The 13,900-nt window shown below is 42.3% G+C and overlaps 1 protein-coding gene across 2 annotated transcripts in view; it reads left to right on the top strand.

Annotated features, from left to right (window-relative positions):
* Positions 1-13,900, top strand: part of ITGB3BP (integrin subunit beta 3 binding protein) — an 18,296-nt gene extending 4,396 nt beyond the window's left edge. The window contains exons 3-9 of one of the 2 annotated variants that reach the window (XM_058808322.1): positions 2,645-2,759; positions 5,002-5,074; positions 5,813-5,891; positions 6,618-6,711; positions 7,802-7,861; positions 12,591-12,711; positions 13,092-13,900. In XM_058808322.1, the coding sequence (XP_058664305.1) occupies positions 2,645-2,759; positions 5,002-5,074; positions 5,813-5,891; positions 6,618-6,711; positions 7,802-7,861; positions 12,591-12,700 (531 nt within the window). In that variant the 3' untranslated portion in view covers positions 12,701-12,711; positions 13,092-13,900. The remainder of the gene's footprint in view (positions 1-2,644; positions 2,760-5,001; positions 5,075-5,812; positions 5,892-6,617; positions 6,712-7,801; positions 7,862-12,590; positions 12,712-13,091) is intronic. The other variant, XM_058808323.1, reaches the window with a different exon arrangement.

Here is a 13,900-nt window from a genome sequence, read left to right as displayed (position 1 = left end):
TGTGGATATAAACAATCTATTTCATTTTAGCTGCCTTTATGTTGTTACAGATTGGATGTTGTCTGGGCAAATCTTAAAGCACAAAATTACTGCTGCAAATATTAGTGTAAAATTGATTGTATTTCATTTGTCACAGAACTGCCTGGCGTTAAGTAATGTACATCTGCATGAATCACTTGAAAAATGTGCATATTGTTATTGCCACCACTATTTACCCAAGAGCTGAATGAGTTAAGATCCTTGGTGAAATCATTTATTAGAAATTAGCTCCATTATCCTGGGAAGCAAACGTTCTGCCATGTAATTGTACATGCGGCAATATGGAATTATGATAATGCTGTAATCTGCATATTAGAAACTGCAAAATTGAAATGAAAACATTAAAGGCATTTTCATGTCGGGGCTGTAATTACCTCCCTCAGCTAATCTGGCATAATGAAACAATAAACTCCTAACGCTGCCATCAATTTCACTGCACTTAGCACAAGCAAAATAAAATTGTACTGGTGCTGTTGTTGGTTGGGAATGCAGCCCCAGCATCTCCCAGGCACCAGCATGTCGTGACATATGTCACTTTGTCACCTCCCACAGTGGCTCCTGCTGCAGCCAGGGGGGGTGGCAGGGTGCAAAGGAAGGGAAATTTTGGAGAGGTGCAGGGAGAAAGAGCTGGTCAGCAAATGAGCTCCCAATAAATCTCCGTGCCAAGAGATTTTTGTATGTGCAGCACATATTTGGGGGGCCTCAGTGGTATTGAGTAGGGCAGAAATTGGGCTTTTAAAAAAATTCTGGATACTTATTATTTGAATATTTCAACAGAGGTGCAAAATATCACACTGGCACCAAAAATAAATCATTAACAGTTTAATTAGCAGCTTAGTGTACCATTACCCAACTTGTTCTGCTCAGAATGCAGCTGGGACTGTGATTTTGCAGCTGGGACTGTGATTTTGCAGCTGGGACTGTGATTTTGCAGCTGTTTCTTGGGCTGCAGTAGAATTTTTGTAGACAAGTGGTCCAGCTGAAATTCCATGGAATGCTTTTCCTGCCCTACAGCCATCCCCTCCCATGAGATAAAAAGAGTTAATCCATGTTTACCTGCAGTCAAGCCCTTGTGGAGCTGAGGAAAAACCCACCTGAGTGATAGAAACTTTGTGGAGACTCAGGGATGGGGCTTTACACTGATTTTTAGTTCACACGACGTCTCCAATAGAGGCATGTCAAAGATTTCAATTAAGTAACTTTATAGAAGGAAAGAAGGAATAGAAAGTAGTGAACTCATTGTTTGGGTGAAATACATTATTAATCTTTGCTGTCATTCCTTCCCTGTTTTTATCAACAATTCCTCATTCCATGGATCAAAACCATGAATTTACCAGATCAGGAATGAGTATTTTTAGATTTTTGGAATCTTAGCATGGTATCATTAAAAAATTGCATAACTGGAGTAAAATTCTTCTTCCTGGAGGAGAAAATCTTACTGACAAATAAAAATTGTTCTTTTAAGTGCTGCAGGAATTTTGTTTAAAATAACCTTATCCATGTCCAGAAATGGGTGAGGTGACTGCTGTTCAAGCAGGAAAAATTGTCTGAAATATTTGGAGATTTCTCTGTTGAAAAGGAGATTTGATGACATGTTAATCCCTAAATAGACATTGATACTTCAATTCATATTTCATTTAAAGATTATTGGAAGCATTTCTTTAACCTGCCTGAATGTGGCAAGACAGAGTGAGAATTTCCATGAGGTGAAGTTTAAATGCTGCTAGACTGGAACAAGAGTATAAATGAGAGGTGTGAAAATATTTAAGGTATTTGAGACTAAAACAAGGCAGAGGCAAGTGGGCAGCATTAAAATCTTTTAAAATCTGCTACAAGTCCCACTACTGATGACCAACAGCAGCACTTGGGGGTTGTGAAGTGAGGGTTTGGGTTGTTTTTTTTTAATTTCTGTACATGGAATGTGCAGAAAATCCCAGTTTCTCATCCTTGCAATTCAGCATCCATGCTAGAGTGTGTCCCAGATAATCCCAGTTTGATTCCAGCACTGCAGACTTGTTCTTCTGAAAACTTCTCTGCCCAAATCCTTTAACATCATTCAATAATTCCTCTTATATCATTGGACATATTGAAACCCTGAACCACAGACAAAATTTTGGATTTAAGGTATTCACTTTGGATGTTTTCAATTTAAAAAATTAAATTAAAAAATTATTAGAAATAACTTTTGATACAATTAAAATCTAAAAATATTTGTGTCTTAAATTCTCATTACTGGAATAAAAATAATAACTTGGTTTGGCTGCTTTAAAAAAACCTCAAACATTGAGGTGATCATGGCAGAATAACTAAATCATTGGGAAAAAAAATTTAAATATATAAAGAAAAAATAATTTTTTTCTTTATGGAACCTGGCAGACAAAGTGTTTGAAAAGATTTTTTATTTTTTAGAGTCACACTAATTTTATTGAGAGGAGAGAGTGATGGAGAAGCTTGATGAGCACCAAGTCAGCCCAGCACAACTTTTAACAGGGGCTTTCCATAATGGGAATACATAAAGCCAGGAATTAGGGAACAAAAAAAAAAAGGTTCAGAGAGGTTTTGTCAATACTCCTCTGGAATTTTTTTGCATTTTTCTCTGTTTCAGGCACCTGAGACAACCCCCCTGAAGGCCAGAAGGAGCAGCCTGAACTGCTACTCCCCCACCACGGGCACGTGCCAGCTGAGCCCCTGCTCCTCTCCCTGCAGTGAGCGGGCACAGGGTGAGCTGGGCATTCCCTGGTTGTTACTGCAGCATTTTCCTGCTTCCTCCTGCATTTAGGGACTTCTCTCCCTTCTGCTTTTTCCTCTCAAAGAATCTCTTCTGGAAAAGCCAAAGTTGGGGCTTAAAGCTTCAATTTTTGCAGTGCAAATCTCGGGGGTGTTTATAAAACTGAGTGAGGCAATTTTTAATTTATATAACACTGAATGTTACCAGCTCTCAGAAAACACACCTTTGTAAGATTATCATGATATTATTTCCAGTTCACTTTAGGATAAATGTTCACTTAGTTCCACAGTCACAGCTTTTGACTCTGACTGCTCAAGAAGCAGATTTTCAGTAGACTGAGCTGCTTTTATGGCTGTGTAAAAATATTGTAAAAATATTATAAAAATATTGTGGTTGTGGCCTCTCTAAGTATTGAGAACCTCAGGTCGCCTGGTGTAACTTTTTATTTTGAAAAGAAGAATACAGAGGGACCTTTTGTCACCTTTCCCTATAGAGCTTTCATTTCCTTGCAGTACAAGGAAGTAAAAACCTTAATATCTAGAAAAGATGGTTAAGTCTTAATATTAATATTAATATTATTAATAATATTATTATTAGTAGTAGTAATAATAATAATAATAGTAGCAGTAGTAGTAGTAGTAGTAGTAGTAGTAGTAGTAGTCCATCACTTCTGCTGTTAGCAAATTCCTTGTCAATTATATTAGTCACTAAGAAAAAATCTGGTTTTGAATTCATCTGGCTTTAATTTTCAGCCATTGGTTCTTGTTGGGTTGCAGAATTTTTACTTCCCAGAGGTTTTGGAATTTATGTACAGTAATTGAGGCCTCACCAACATTTATGAATTATGTTGAGTAAAAATATTCTGAGCAAGGTGGAACAGCCACTGTTGGAAATTTATCTGGGTGCCTGCAGATTTTAGCTGCTGTACCACATCCTCTCCTGATGCATCTGCAAAGTGGAGCTTCCCTCCAGGATTTTAGATTTTATCCTAATTCTTTATCCTGCTGCCATTCTTCTTTCTTTTTTCCCCCATAAGATGGTGTATAATTATTAAATCCCAGGTTCCAGGCTGTCTATTTAAACCCACAATTTCTGCTCCCCTTCTAAAAACCCACAGTACCCAAAGTATGACCTGTGTGATAATTGATGACTGATTTAAGTCCAAGTTCTATTGACTACTCAGATTTAAAATGAAATTTTTGAGGGTCTTAACTCTTAGCTACTGTATTAAAGCTTAAACTTTTATAGCACTTTGTCATCCTGAAGTGTTTCTAAATGTTTTACAAAATATTAAAATTAAAAGTTAATTTATCCTTGAGTGCTGAGACTTGGATGTAATAATTTAGATCTAGCTAGAAGAAATCAAAGTGTTGAATGCTGAGTGTGGTCTCTTTTTTTCAGTCTGATGGCAGGAAGGAGAATTATTACAGTGAAATGTGGAAAGCTCCTCATTCCACAGGTCTGTCTGGGATCTGTACATTTGTTAAACTCATGGTAAATTCCAAATCTTTCACTTAAAGGTGAATTTACAGAATCCCCACGTTTTGTGATGCCTTCAGCTTCAGCCACAATTAAATCATTTCTGATAGTCAGATATGACTTTTTTATTGCTGGAACAAGTATTGATAGACAAGCTAAAATTTTAATCTGGTTTAGTTCTGATCTGATTCCTGTGGGAATTGGATAAATCATGTAAATTCAGAGTATCTATTGTGGTCAGAGGTCACATTTATCCTGCCCCATCCCTCACATGCCAGAGTGGAATATTGTATTGTCAGTAGAGCACATTTGGAGCCTTTGGAAGCAATTCCCAGAATCTTTGTGGGTGTTTAGGAAACGAACTTGGGACCAGGCAGCTTTTATGAAGGGAAATGGGAATTCCATGGCTCAGTCATTCCAGCATTTTCAGGATAATGCTGGATGTTAATCTGCAGTTAATGGGATAAAAAGCTCCTGGAAGAGCACAGTAAATATCTGCCAGGATGATTCCAACTTCCAGGTGTTAATGCTGTAATCCCAAGCTTTCCAGAAACTGAGGAGAGCTCAAATTCCAAAAGTGTAAATTATAAATAATTTAGTGTGGTTCATTCCAAATCCTGCTTTCCAAGTGAGCTTGGAGGTTTTTCCTCTTCTCAAAAGATCACTCAGCACTCAAGGTTCACACCAACTCCTCCTTCAGGTGCTTCAAATACCCCACATCTGATTTTTATCCTAAATGTTTCTCTTTTTCCGAGGAGATGGGAACGAGCAGAGCAAATCCGGGAGCGGATTATCCAGGAGAGGGCAGCCTCAAACAGAGCACGATGTGTAAGTGCATTCGGTTTGGAGTTTGTTATGGCTGCAGGGCTCTGATTGCTTCTCATTTTCACCACCAGGCAATGACTGTGATGTTTATTCACCTAAATATTATGTTTGAAGTTGTAGCTCTTTATTTGCATTATTGCAATAACTCACAATTTGTTTCCTGGGGTTTTTGCCTCTGCTGGATGTTTTCCCACATCCTTAGGCTGAAATTCCTTCAGTGTGGGATAATGTCTTCCAAGTGATGGAGCTGGACAGATTGCTGGGATGACATTTAAACAGTGGAAAATAAAATATTGACATTATACCGCTGTAAAACTGTAAATTGATTAATTGGGGGCTTCTTTTGTGATTCAGTGAATCCCTTGGTCAACACATCCAGCCTCATCTCTTAGTGACAGGAACCCGGAATTACACAACAATTGGAGTAATTAGAGGCCTCATTGATATGGAAATGTTTGCATTCAATAATTCAGAATGTTTTTAAAAGCTTTGCAGGAGACCAGCAGTAACATTCAAATAAAAACATTTCTAAGCCAACACCCACACTTGATATTCATGTGACTTATACACACTTAATTTTACAGATGGAAAATACATTGTCCAGTACACTGATATAAATCCTCACAGCTGAACTGATCCATCCCCATTCCAATGAGAAAAACCTCTGGGAAACATTCCAAACATGGATTTTCAGTGAGTGGGGACGTGGATAATTGGAATTGTTTCACCTTTTTTACACAGGTTCCTGCAACTGCACTCCCAAGTGAGAAATTCCTTGCCCAGAATTCTGAAACTAAGAGCAAATCTGACAAGCCTGAAGGTCTGGTTTACACTGATTTGTCTTTTAAACTACTTCTAATACAGGATTTGAAAGCAAAATTAGGATTTTATATGCAACATTTGATCTTTGAAGGGGTAGGGAAACAAATAAAAGACTTGAAACCAGGCAAGCTGGACTTGGAAATCCAGAAAATGCAAACAAACTCAAAAACTTACTGGATTTTTTTAAACTAGAAGAGTTGCTTTTCCATGTCCTCAGTTTTTAATTTGTACAGAAATAGAACCAATATGAAGTAGTTCTCAATTATTATTTATAACTCAAAATATGAATTAACTGCATAGATTTTTATGTCTTTGAGGATTAAAGATCCTTTTGTGTTGAAGTGATTGTACCATTTAATTTAGCACTAAAGTATCATTATTTAATAGTCCAATACATGTTCAAATGCAAATCACTGCTCTCTTTTTTTCCCATTTTGTTTCCTGACTAAATTTAGCACAAGGTTCATTGCTGTGCATCAATAGCTGAGAAATAATTCAGTGTATTCAGAGGACTGTGTTGATTTATTTCATGTGAGCAAGGTTTTATTTAAAAAATAAAAACCAAACAATGATACTAATTGAAAATATTTAAATTGCAGTGTTTATTTAGAAAATGAGGAATTTCGAGCTTATGAACAATTTCCAAATTGGTTTTGGTATGTTGTAGATAAGGAGTAGATATTGGGAATGGGATTTAAGGCTGATTCTAATTGTTGTTTTCCAGGCTTTGGAGGGCAGTAGAGAGCTGGAAAACATCCTCGGAGTCTCCCACTCGTCCTGTGACCTGAGTGCTGAACTGCAGAAAACCCAAGCGCTGGGTGAGGAGAGTTCAGTACATTTATTTATCCCCTTGGAACATTTACAGGGATCACTCCAGATGTTCCCTTTGGTACTGCCCAGCACTCAGGAAAAATGCACTTCAGGTGTCCCCTGCATCCAGCAGGGACATAAAAGCCAGGCACGCTGGGGAGGGCAAGCCTGGAAAAGCAAAACCTGGAAAACCTTTACTTATGGAAATGCTCAGTAAATAGTGAGGTACTTAGTGGGTACTTAGGTGGGGATTAGGCTGAACGTTTGCACTTGGATTGCTTGGCCTTTCTTCTCCCCTTCCGAGGAAGTTGGTTTGTTTGTTTGTTTGCCTGTCAGCAGGATTAGGCTGAATATAAATTTCCAGGCTTTAAAAATCTCTATTCATGTGTCCTGAGATGATGGACATTCCAGATGCTTGTTGTGTTGGGATCAGGGCACTCCACAGCTGCCACATCTGAAATGCTTTTCCAAAGGAGCCCAGAAAGCAAACCTGGAGAGCCTGGATGCTGCTTTTTGCAGCTGGGAACAGGTGGGCAGTAAAGCCACAGGTACCAGAGAAAATTTCTCCCCAGCCAGTGGAATGGATGCATCACATGCTGGTCTTTCAATCACCATTTTTTCTCTAACTCATATTCCAAACTCATTCCATTTTCCTCCTGCGTGGGCATGCCCTGCTGTAGTGCCAGATCCTTTCTGAGCCACCATGGAGTTACCTGGGCACAGTCTGGGTTCCATCGGGGTGGGACAGACAGACAGACAGCCCAAACGACAGCTCAGACCTCTATTGCCACTCCTGTGTCCACTCTTTCCCTCAGCTCCTTGGGAAGGAAGCATCCTTCCCCCATCTCTGAATTAGGAACCATGGCAGCACTAGAAGGAAAAAAAATTGGAACAAAATGTGGGATGAGGCTTGGAAGCAAAACTTGTCAGAATTCTCTGAATTTTGAAATTTTTTGTTAATTTTTTTGAGCACAGTTACATAGGCAAGAGGGTTTTTTTCCTTGAAATGCTTTGAAAGTGAAGGAGGCAGCAGAGGTATTATTTTCTTTGAAAGCTCTGGGGCAACATTTGTTGATTTTGGATTTATTTCTTCACTAGTGAGTCAAGCAGAAAAACTGCAGCTGTTGAAAGCAAACCATGGAAAAGTCCCTGCCCGAGGTAAGAAACTCTTCATAACTCTGTGTAACAGATGTTTTGATTCCTTTGCCTTGATTTCTTTTCAGTCCTTTTCACTTGCAATGAGTTGGGAAACCTTTAGGATATGAAAACAATGATAATCAAATGTGTTTCTTCTGAATGGTCTGCAAATGTAAATTGAATATTTGCTGCTATTTTCATTGTGTTGGGTATTGCCCCATGAGACTGTGCAGGAAAAGGAATCATTCATGGCCTTACACTTGTGGCATGGTCCAGAAGATTTCCCATACCAATTTTCCTTGTTCTTCCTCATCCTCCTCCCTCCCACTGTGCTTTCAGTGTCACAATCTTGCAGCAAAACCTTTTCCACTTTGTGTATCTTGTGGGGCATTTCACCCACTCCAGGGGCTGTGAAATCCCAGCTCTGGGGTTTGTTCATGACCAGTGCTGTGGAAATATTGGAAGCTGGTGGTGTTTCATCCCCAGCTGCTTTGGTGCCCTGGCAGGAGGGAAGGGGACACACACAGGACACTTTAATTCCCTCACACTCAGTAAAACCAACAACCTCCCCCAAGGATATTCTGATATTTCTGTTACCTTCCCATTTTCCATCTGAAAGCAAAGCAAACCCAGAACAGGAGCAGTGGTGGCATCTCTGCTGTGGGGAATTCTCTTAAAGGACAGAAAATTGATCAAGCTTGGGTTTGCTGGGCTGCAGCAGATTAGCTGCAGGTGGAAAGCAGTGCCAGCCCTTGGGAGGGAATGGGGCTGATCTGAGCAGTGTGCAGGTGCTGATTTACAGCTCCCTGTGTGCTCCTGCTGCAGCCAGGGCTGGCAGTGCTGGGAGCCCTCTCTGCTGCCTTTGTGCTCCTTGCTGCTCACCACACACTCTGCAGCTCCAGCTCTGCTCCAGAAAGCAGCCCCGAGCCCCAAAGGCTGCTTAGGTGAGACATTTTGTGAAGGTAGGGTGGAAAAGACAATTCTGAGTTTAAGCTGAGCGATTTTGATGAAGTTCCAATGTCACTTTTGCTTTCACAAAGAATAAATTCAATTTTGCAGTCTTGAAAACGCAGTAGCGGGAGAGGCAGAGAAGTTTGTGATCAAAGAGAAGCATCTGTAGATGTTTTTCTTTGCCTTTTAGTTTCAGATGTGGGTTTTTCATAATTATTTTTAATTAGTTATGGCAAGGCTTAAAACTTATGACTGTTCTGTGGCTTGGTCCAGATGGAATGTCACATTATCATCACATGGTGAGGCATGAAATTTATTTACTTTACATAAACGACCTCCTCTTAAAACAACTTCATAGAGAACAGTCCTGCCTCAATGGGCAGCCTTGTGCAGAGCTCACTTTATCATTTTGGGTGACCAGCATGGAAAAAGGGCATCATTGTTTGCCCATGACTCGAATTTACAGTAAACAAAATGTTTTTGAACAAAAAGTAAGCAAATTGTAAAACAGCTGCCAAGAGATGAATCGAGTGGGTGTCTGGGAGTCCAGAATGTGCTGAGAGTGGATGTGCAGGTTGGCATGGGCACATTTTGACGGAAAATTTTTTAGGTTTGGAGATTCCAGGAGTGAAGGTCCTAAAAGGGGAAGCTGCTCCAGCTGGCTGTGACAAAGGACAGGGGCACTTTGCTCCCCTAGCCCCTGGCACAAACCATGGCTGCTGCCCATGAGAGTGCTCCAGAGATCAAATACTTGCAGTGCTGAGGAAAACTCTGGCCAGGCTGTGATGAAATAAAAACACTTCCTTTGCTGTGGGGCTGCTCATCCTGCTGAGCCCAGGGGCAAATCTGATCCTCCCCGAGTTCTGAGCATTCCCAGCTTTCATGCTGGGGGAGCACAAGGGGCTGAGGTTTGGCTCCTGGGACAGTAGGGGTGGCTTTCCAGGAGACTGATCAGGGTTAACTGCATGGAATTTATTCCTGCCCTTTGAAATCACTGATGAAAGCAAAGCTGAGAAATCAGGGACCAAAACTCCTGAGTTTCCACCTGCCAGTCCAGTTCTGGAAACTGCATTTATTTTAAAACATAAATCCCATTTCACGACCACCGCAAAATAGAAACACATCTTTAACAATCAGAGCTCCTCCTTGAACCAGATAAAAAGGTAAAAATACAGAATTCCACCCTTTATCCGATTTGGTGTCAGTTTGAGTGCAGAATTTGGGTGTCCTAAGACTGAACCACTTGGCTCTGATGGTTGTTGGGTGTTTATTTTCACATCATTCTCGAATCAAGTCTAACAGATTTGTTGACCTTTAGATGTACATGTGTGTCTGCCCCACCTTTCCTTCCTCCTCCTTGGAGATCTTCTGAGGAAAAGGAGCTGGGGGAGCCCCCACTGCTCCCTCCCAGCGGGGTTTGGGGCTCTGGGGCTGTACCCACCCCTGAACTTTCCAAACTGGGCGAGTCTGGGCTGTGGGCCAGCAGCAGGAGGAGTGTGGGGATGGAAGGGAGGAAGGAAGGAAGGAGAGGGGGCAGCTCCAGGCTCTGCAGTGATGGAGCACCCTGGGCTATGCAGATGAAATATTAAGCCATTAACTGCAGTGGCAGATCCAGAAATGCACATGAGACATATGACTGGAGGCCCCAGACAAGTACACAGAGAACTGTCAACCTGCATTTTGGATTTAGGTGTCAGCCCCATTTATTCCCAGATTTCACCCTTGTTTTTACACTCTATTTTCCTACGTGCCTTTCTAAAGATGCGACAGCTATGAATTTTTAATTCTGGTGGATCTAGTTTAGAGTATTAAGCTTAATGAAAAATTCAAAAGAATTGTAGTTCTTCCAACATGTAGCAACTCCTACGTGAGAATAAATACTGCTTTCTCCCATGAATATAATTATTTTAAATAAAAAAGAAAAGAAACATTAGTTTGGACTCACTTAGTAGCAATTATATGTTTAAGAGGTGTAAATAACTTGCGATCCAGACATTACAAATATCCAGGTGCTCTGTATGTGCTGATGACAACAAAATTGAAAAGAAAGACTGTAATAATTCTGACTGGTTTTCTCTGCAGAAGATATTGATTATTTGTGTGTGGTGAGAGATTTGGAAAATTCAATTAAAGGAGTTGTGCAAAGGTTTCATAAATTTCCCCGGTACAGCGTGTACACAGACATTGCTGCGTATTAAATCAATGCAGCACTTCACAATATATTTTCTTTGAAACATAAAAATAAATAACATTTAAACAGTTCTGCTTACTACAGAAACAAATTTTATTTTCTGTGAAGCATTTAGTCATGTGCTATCACTGACTCATACACATTTGCCAGCTGTAACAAATTTTATAGACGTTTTCTCCAGAGACATAGCTCATATACTATGAATTTTTAAATGAGCAAATGGTGAAGAAGGGATGTCAGCAATATAAAAATTGATCAGTTAAAAGATAAAAGCATAAGTAAAGAGATTTGTATGGTAGTCTTAATAGGTTTTATTAAATAAAAATACTATAAAAAGACAGTAATGAATAGACTGAAGGTTTTAACTGTGGTTGAGGTGGAGAAAAATTATTCTGGCACATTTAGTAGAAGATTGGTTTTATATCACCCGACAAGTGAACATTTTTTTTCTCTCTGCTTTTTAGATCTGTAAATGTTTTAAAGCAGTCCAAGTTGGGAGATGATGATGGGGGAACTTGGAGGGGAAAGGGAACTTGGGGAGACTGAGCCCTTTCAGTGCCTGTGTGGTCCAAGGGCAGCTCCAGGTTGGGCTGTGAGCCCAGGGGCAGTGCTGGAGTCACTCCCTGGCAGTGTGAGATCCATGGGGTCACAGCTGGGGAGAGCTGAGGGGGCCCTGCCCCAGCAGCCCCCTGGCTGTGGGGTTTGGTGCCCTGCCCAGCTGGGTTTGTGTGCAGCTCAGGGGCTCAGGCTGCTGGAAATGCCCTTTGTGTGTTCAGTGTCCTGAATTCTGCCTCAAACAGCCCAGAGCCAGCAGCCCTGGGTGCTCCAGCAGAGCTGCTCATCTCTGCAGGGACATGTGGCACTCACAGGCACCTGCCCCCAGAGCCTTCCCCACGTGTTCCCATTCCCTGAGCTCCTCCCTGCCCTTGCACACTGTCCTGTGCCTGTCCCAGGCACTGCTCACCCTCACCCAGCCCAGCCCCAGGTGTGGGTGGCTCTGGGGTGGCTGTGGGTGATCCAGGGGTGGCTGTGGGTGACCCAGGGATGGCTCTGGGTGATCCAGGGATGGCTGTGAGTGATCCAGGGATGGCTGTGAGTGGTCCAAGGGTGGCTGTGAGTGATCCAGGGGTAGCTCTGGGTGATCCAGGGGTGGCTGTGAGTGATCCAGGAATGGCTCTGGGTGATCCAGGAATGGCTCTGGGTGATCCAGGGGTGGCTCTGGGTGATCCAGGGGTGGCTCTGGGTGATCCAGGGGTGGGAGTTCTCCTGCTGCAGTCCCTGATTGGGCTCTGCTGGCACAGCCCTTGGGGATTCTTACTTATTCTTTTATTACTGACAGCAAAAGGCAGCACCAGCTTCTCGTCCTGGTAGCACATTCAGTTCTGCTTTGCCATCACTGCCAGTGATGGATCACAGGTGCAGCCACTCAGCAGGACAAGCTCTGAAATCCCTGCTGAGACACCATGGGTGAAGAAAAAAGGGCGCTGGGTTCTTTAACCACCACAGCAACTCACTTAACTCGTGTGTGAGGCAGGATTTGCACAAATTCTGCCATCACACCACTGTTGTCTATCACACACTACATTTCTGTGTTTTCCTTGTTCACAGAGCACATCCAGGCTGGGAGTGCTGCATTCTTCACCTCATTCCTGGACAGAAGGAAGGAGCCCCTGGGGCTGCTCCCGATCACACCCAGCACCAAGGCACAGCCAGAGTGACCAGGACCAAGGTACTCCTTGTAACCATGTGCAGAGAGCTCTGGGATGTCCTGCAGGCTGCCCTGGGGGGAATCAGGTGTTCTCTGCCATGGGATTTGTTCCTGGTTTGTTGAACACTGCAGCAAAGAGCTTCTCTGGAAGCTCTGCTCCCCCAGTGAAACATCCTGTGCTGTTTGTCCTCAACTTGTTGCTGCTTTGGCTCCTTGTCCTTGTTCCTTAGAACATCCCCAAGTGTCCTGCAGCTCCAGGCAGAGGGGCTGGTGCCCTGCCTTGCCTGAGGCTCTGTGTGTGTTTTACTGGACACCACACCCATAACTCCAAGCAGATCCCATGCACGATGATGCTGCTGTCTAATTGCTATTTATTTTAGTCATTCCTCATCTCCCCACAGGCATTATGTGAAAAATGCATTCCACATCAACCCAAACTTCTCCATCTGCTGGACTGGACTTAAAAGGAGCGAAGAGCTGAGTGTAAACCAATCTCCCCAGCAAATCCCAGCTGGGGAGCGCTCGCTGTGCTGGGCAGGTGCACGTCCAGATAACATTTCTGGCATCTATTTCAACTTAACAATGCGCACAAGCAGATAATCTCAATGTACATAATCCACCCCGGGTGCTGTGCAGCCCTGTGCCCTGGGGCTGCTGCTCTGGCTCTGGGCTGGGGGCAGCTCTGCAGTGCCAGCAATTCATTATTGCCACCCTGGATGGGTTTTAGTTGTTTGCAAACATTTCCCTGCTGGTGCTGCCATGGCTGGGGACAGATCTGTCACCCACACGAGGCTTCCTGTAAAGTCAGCCCCAGCCCCAGGGTGAAAAGGCCTCAGCCTCTGACCCAGCATTAACACAGGGCTCTGGTAACGTTTGCTTTTAGGTCAACATTTGAGTTTAGTTTTGGCATTTAATGCTGTTTTATATAAACCAACCTTTTTTATAAACCAACTGCTTTTCTCTTTCCTTCTCCTCAGCCTCACCCCTCCAGCCAAGTGAATCCCCTGCCTCTCAAATCCTTGCAATTAGGCTGAAAAAGTGCAGTAAAACTATTTATTCTCATTAAAGTCCAGCATAAACACAAACACTTGAATGTCCTTTCTACCACTGCAAAGTCCCATCCTCAAATAAACTGATTTTTACAAGTAAAATTCTGAGCACCAGCAAGATAAAGGTGTTCAGGGTGTGGCTGAGCACGCACACACTCAAG

Source organism: Ammospiza caudacuta, chromosome 7 (genome assembly GCF_027887145.1).
Source record: "Ammospiza caudacuta isolate bAmmCau1 chromosome 7, bAmmCau1.pri, whole genome shotgun sequence".
Classification (NCBI taxonomy): Eukaryota; Metazoa; Chordata; class Aves; order Passeriformes; family Passerellidae; genus Ammospiza; species Ammospiza caudacuta.
This window is presented reverse-complemented; position numbering and strand designations above follow the sequence as displayed.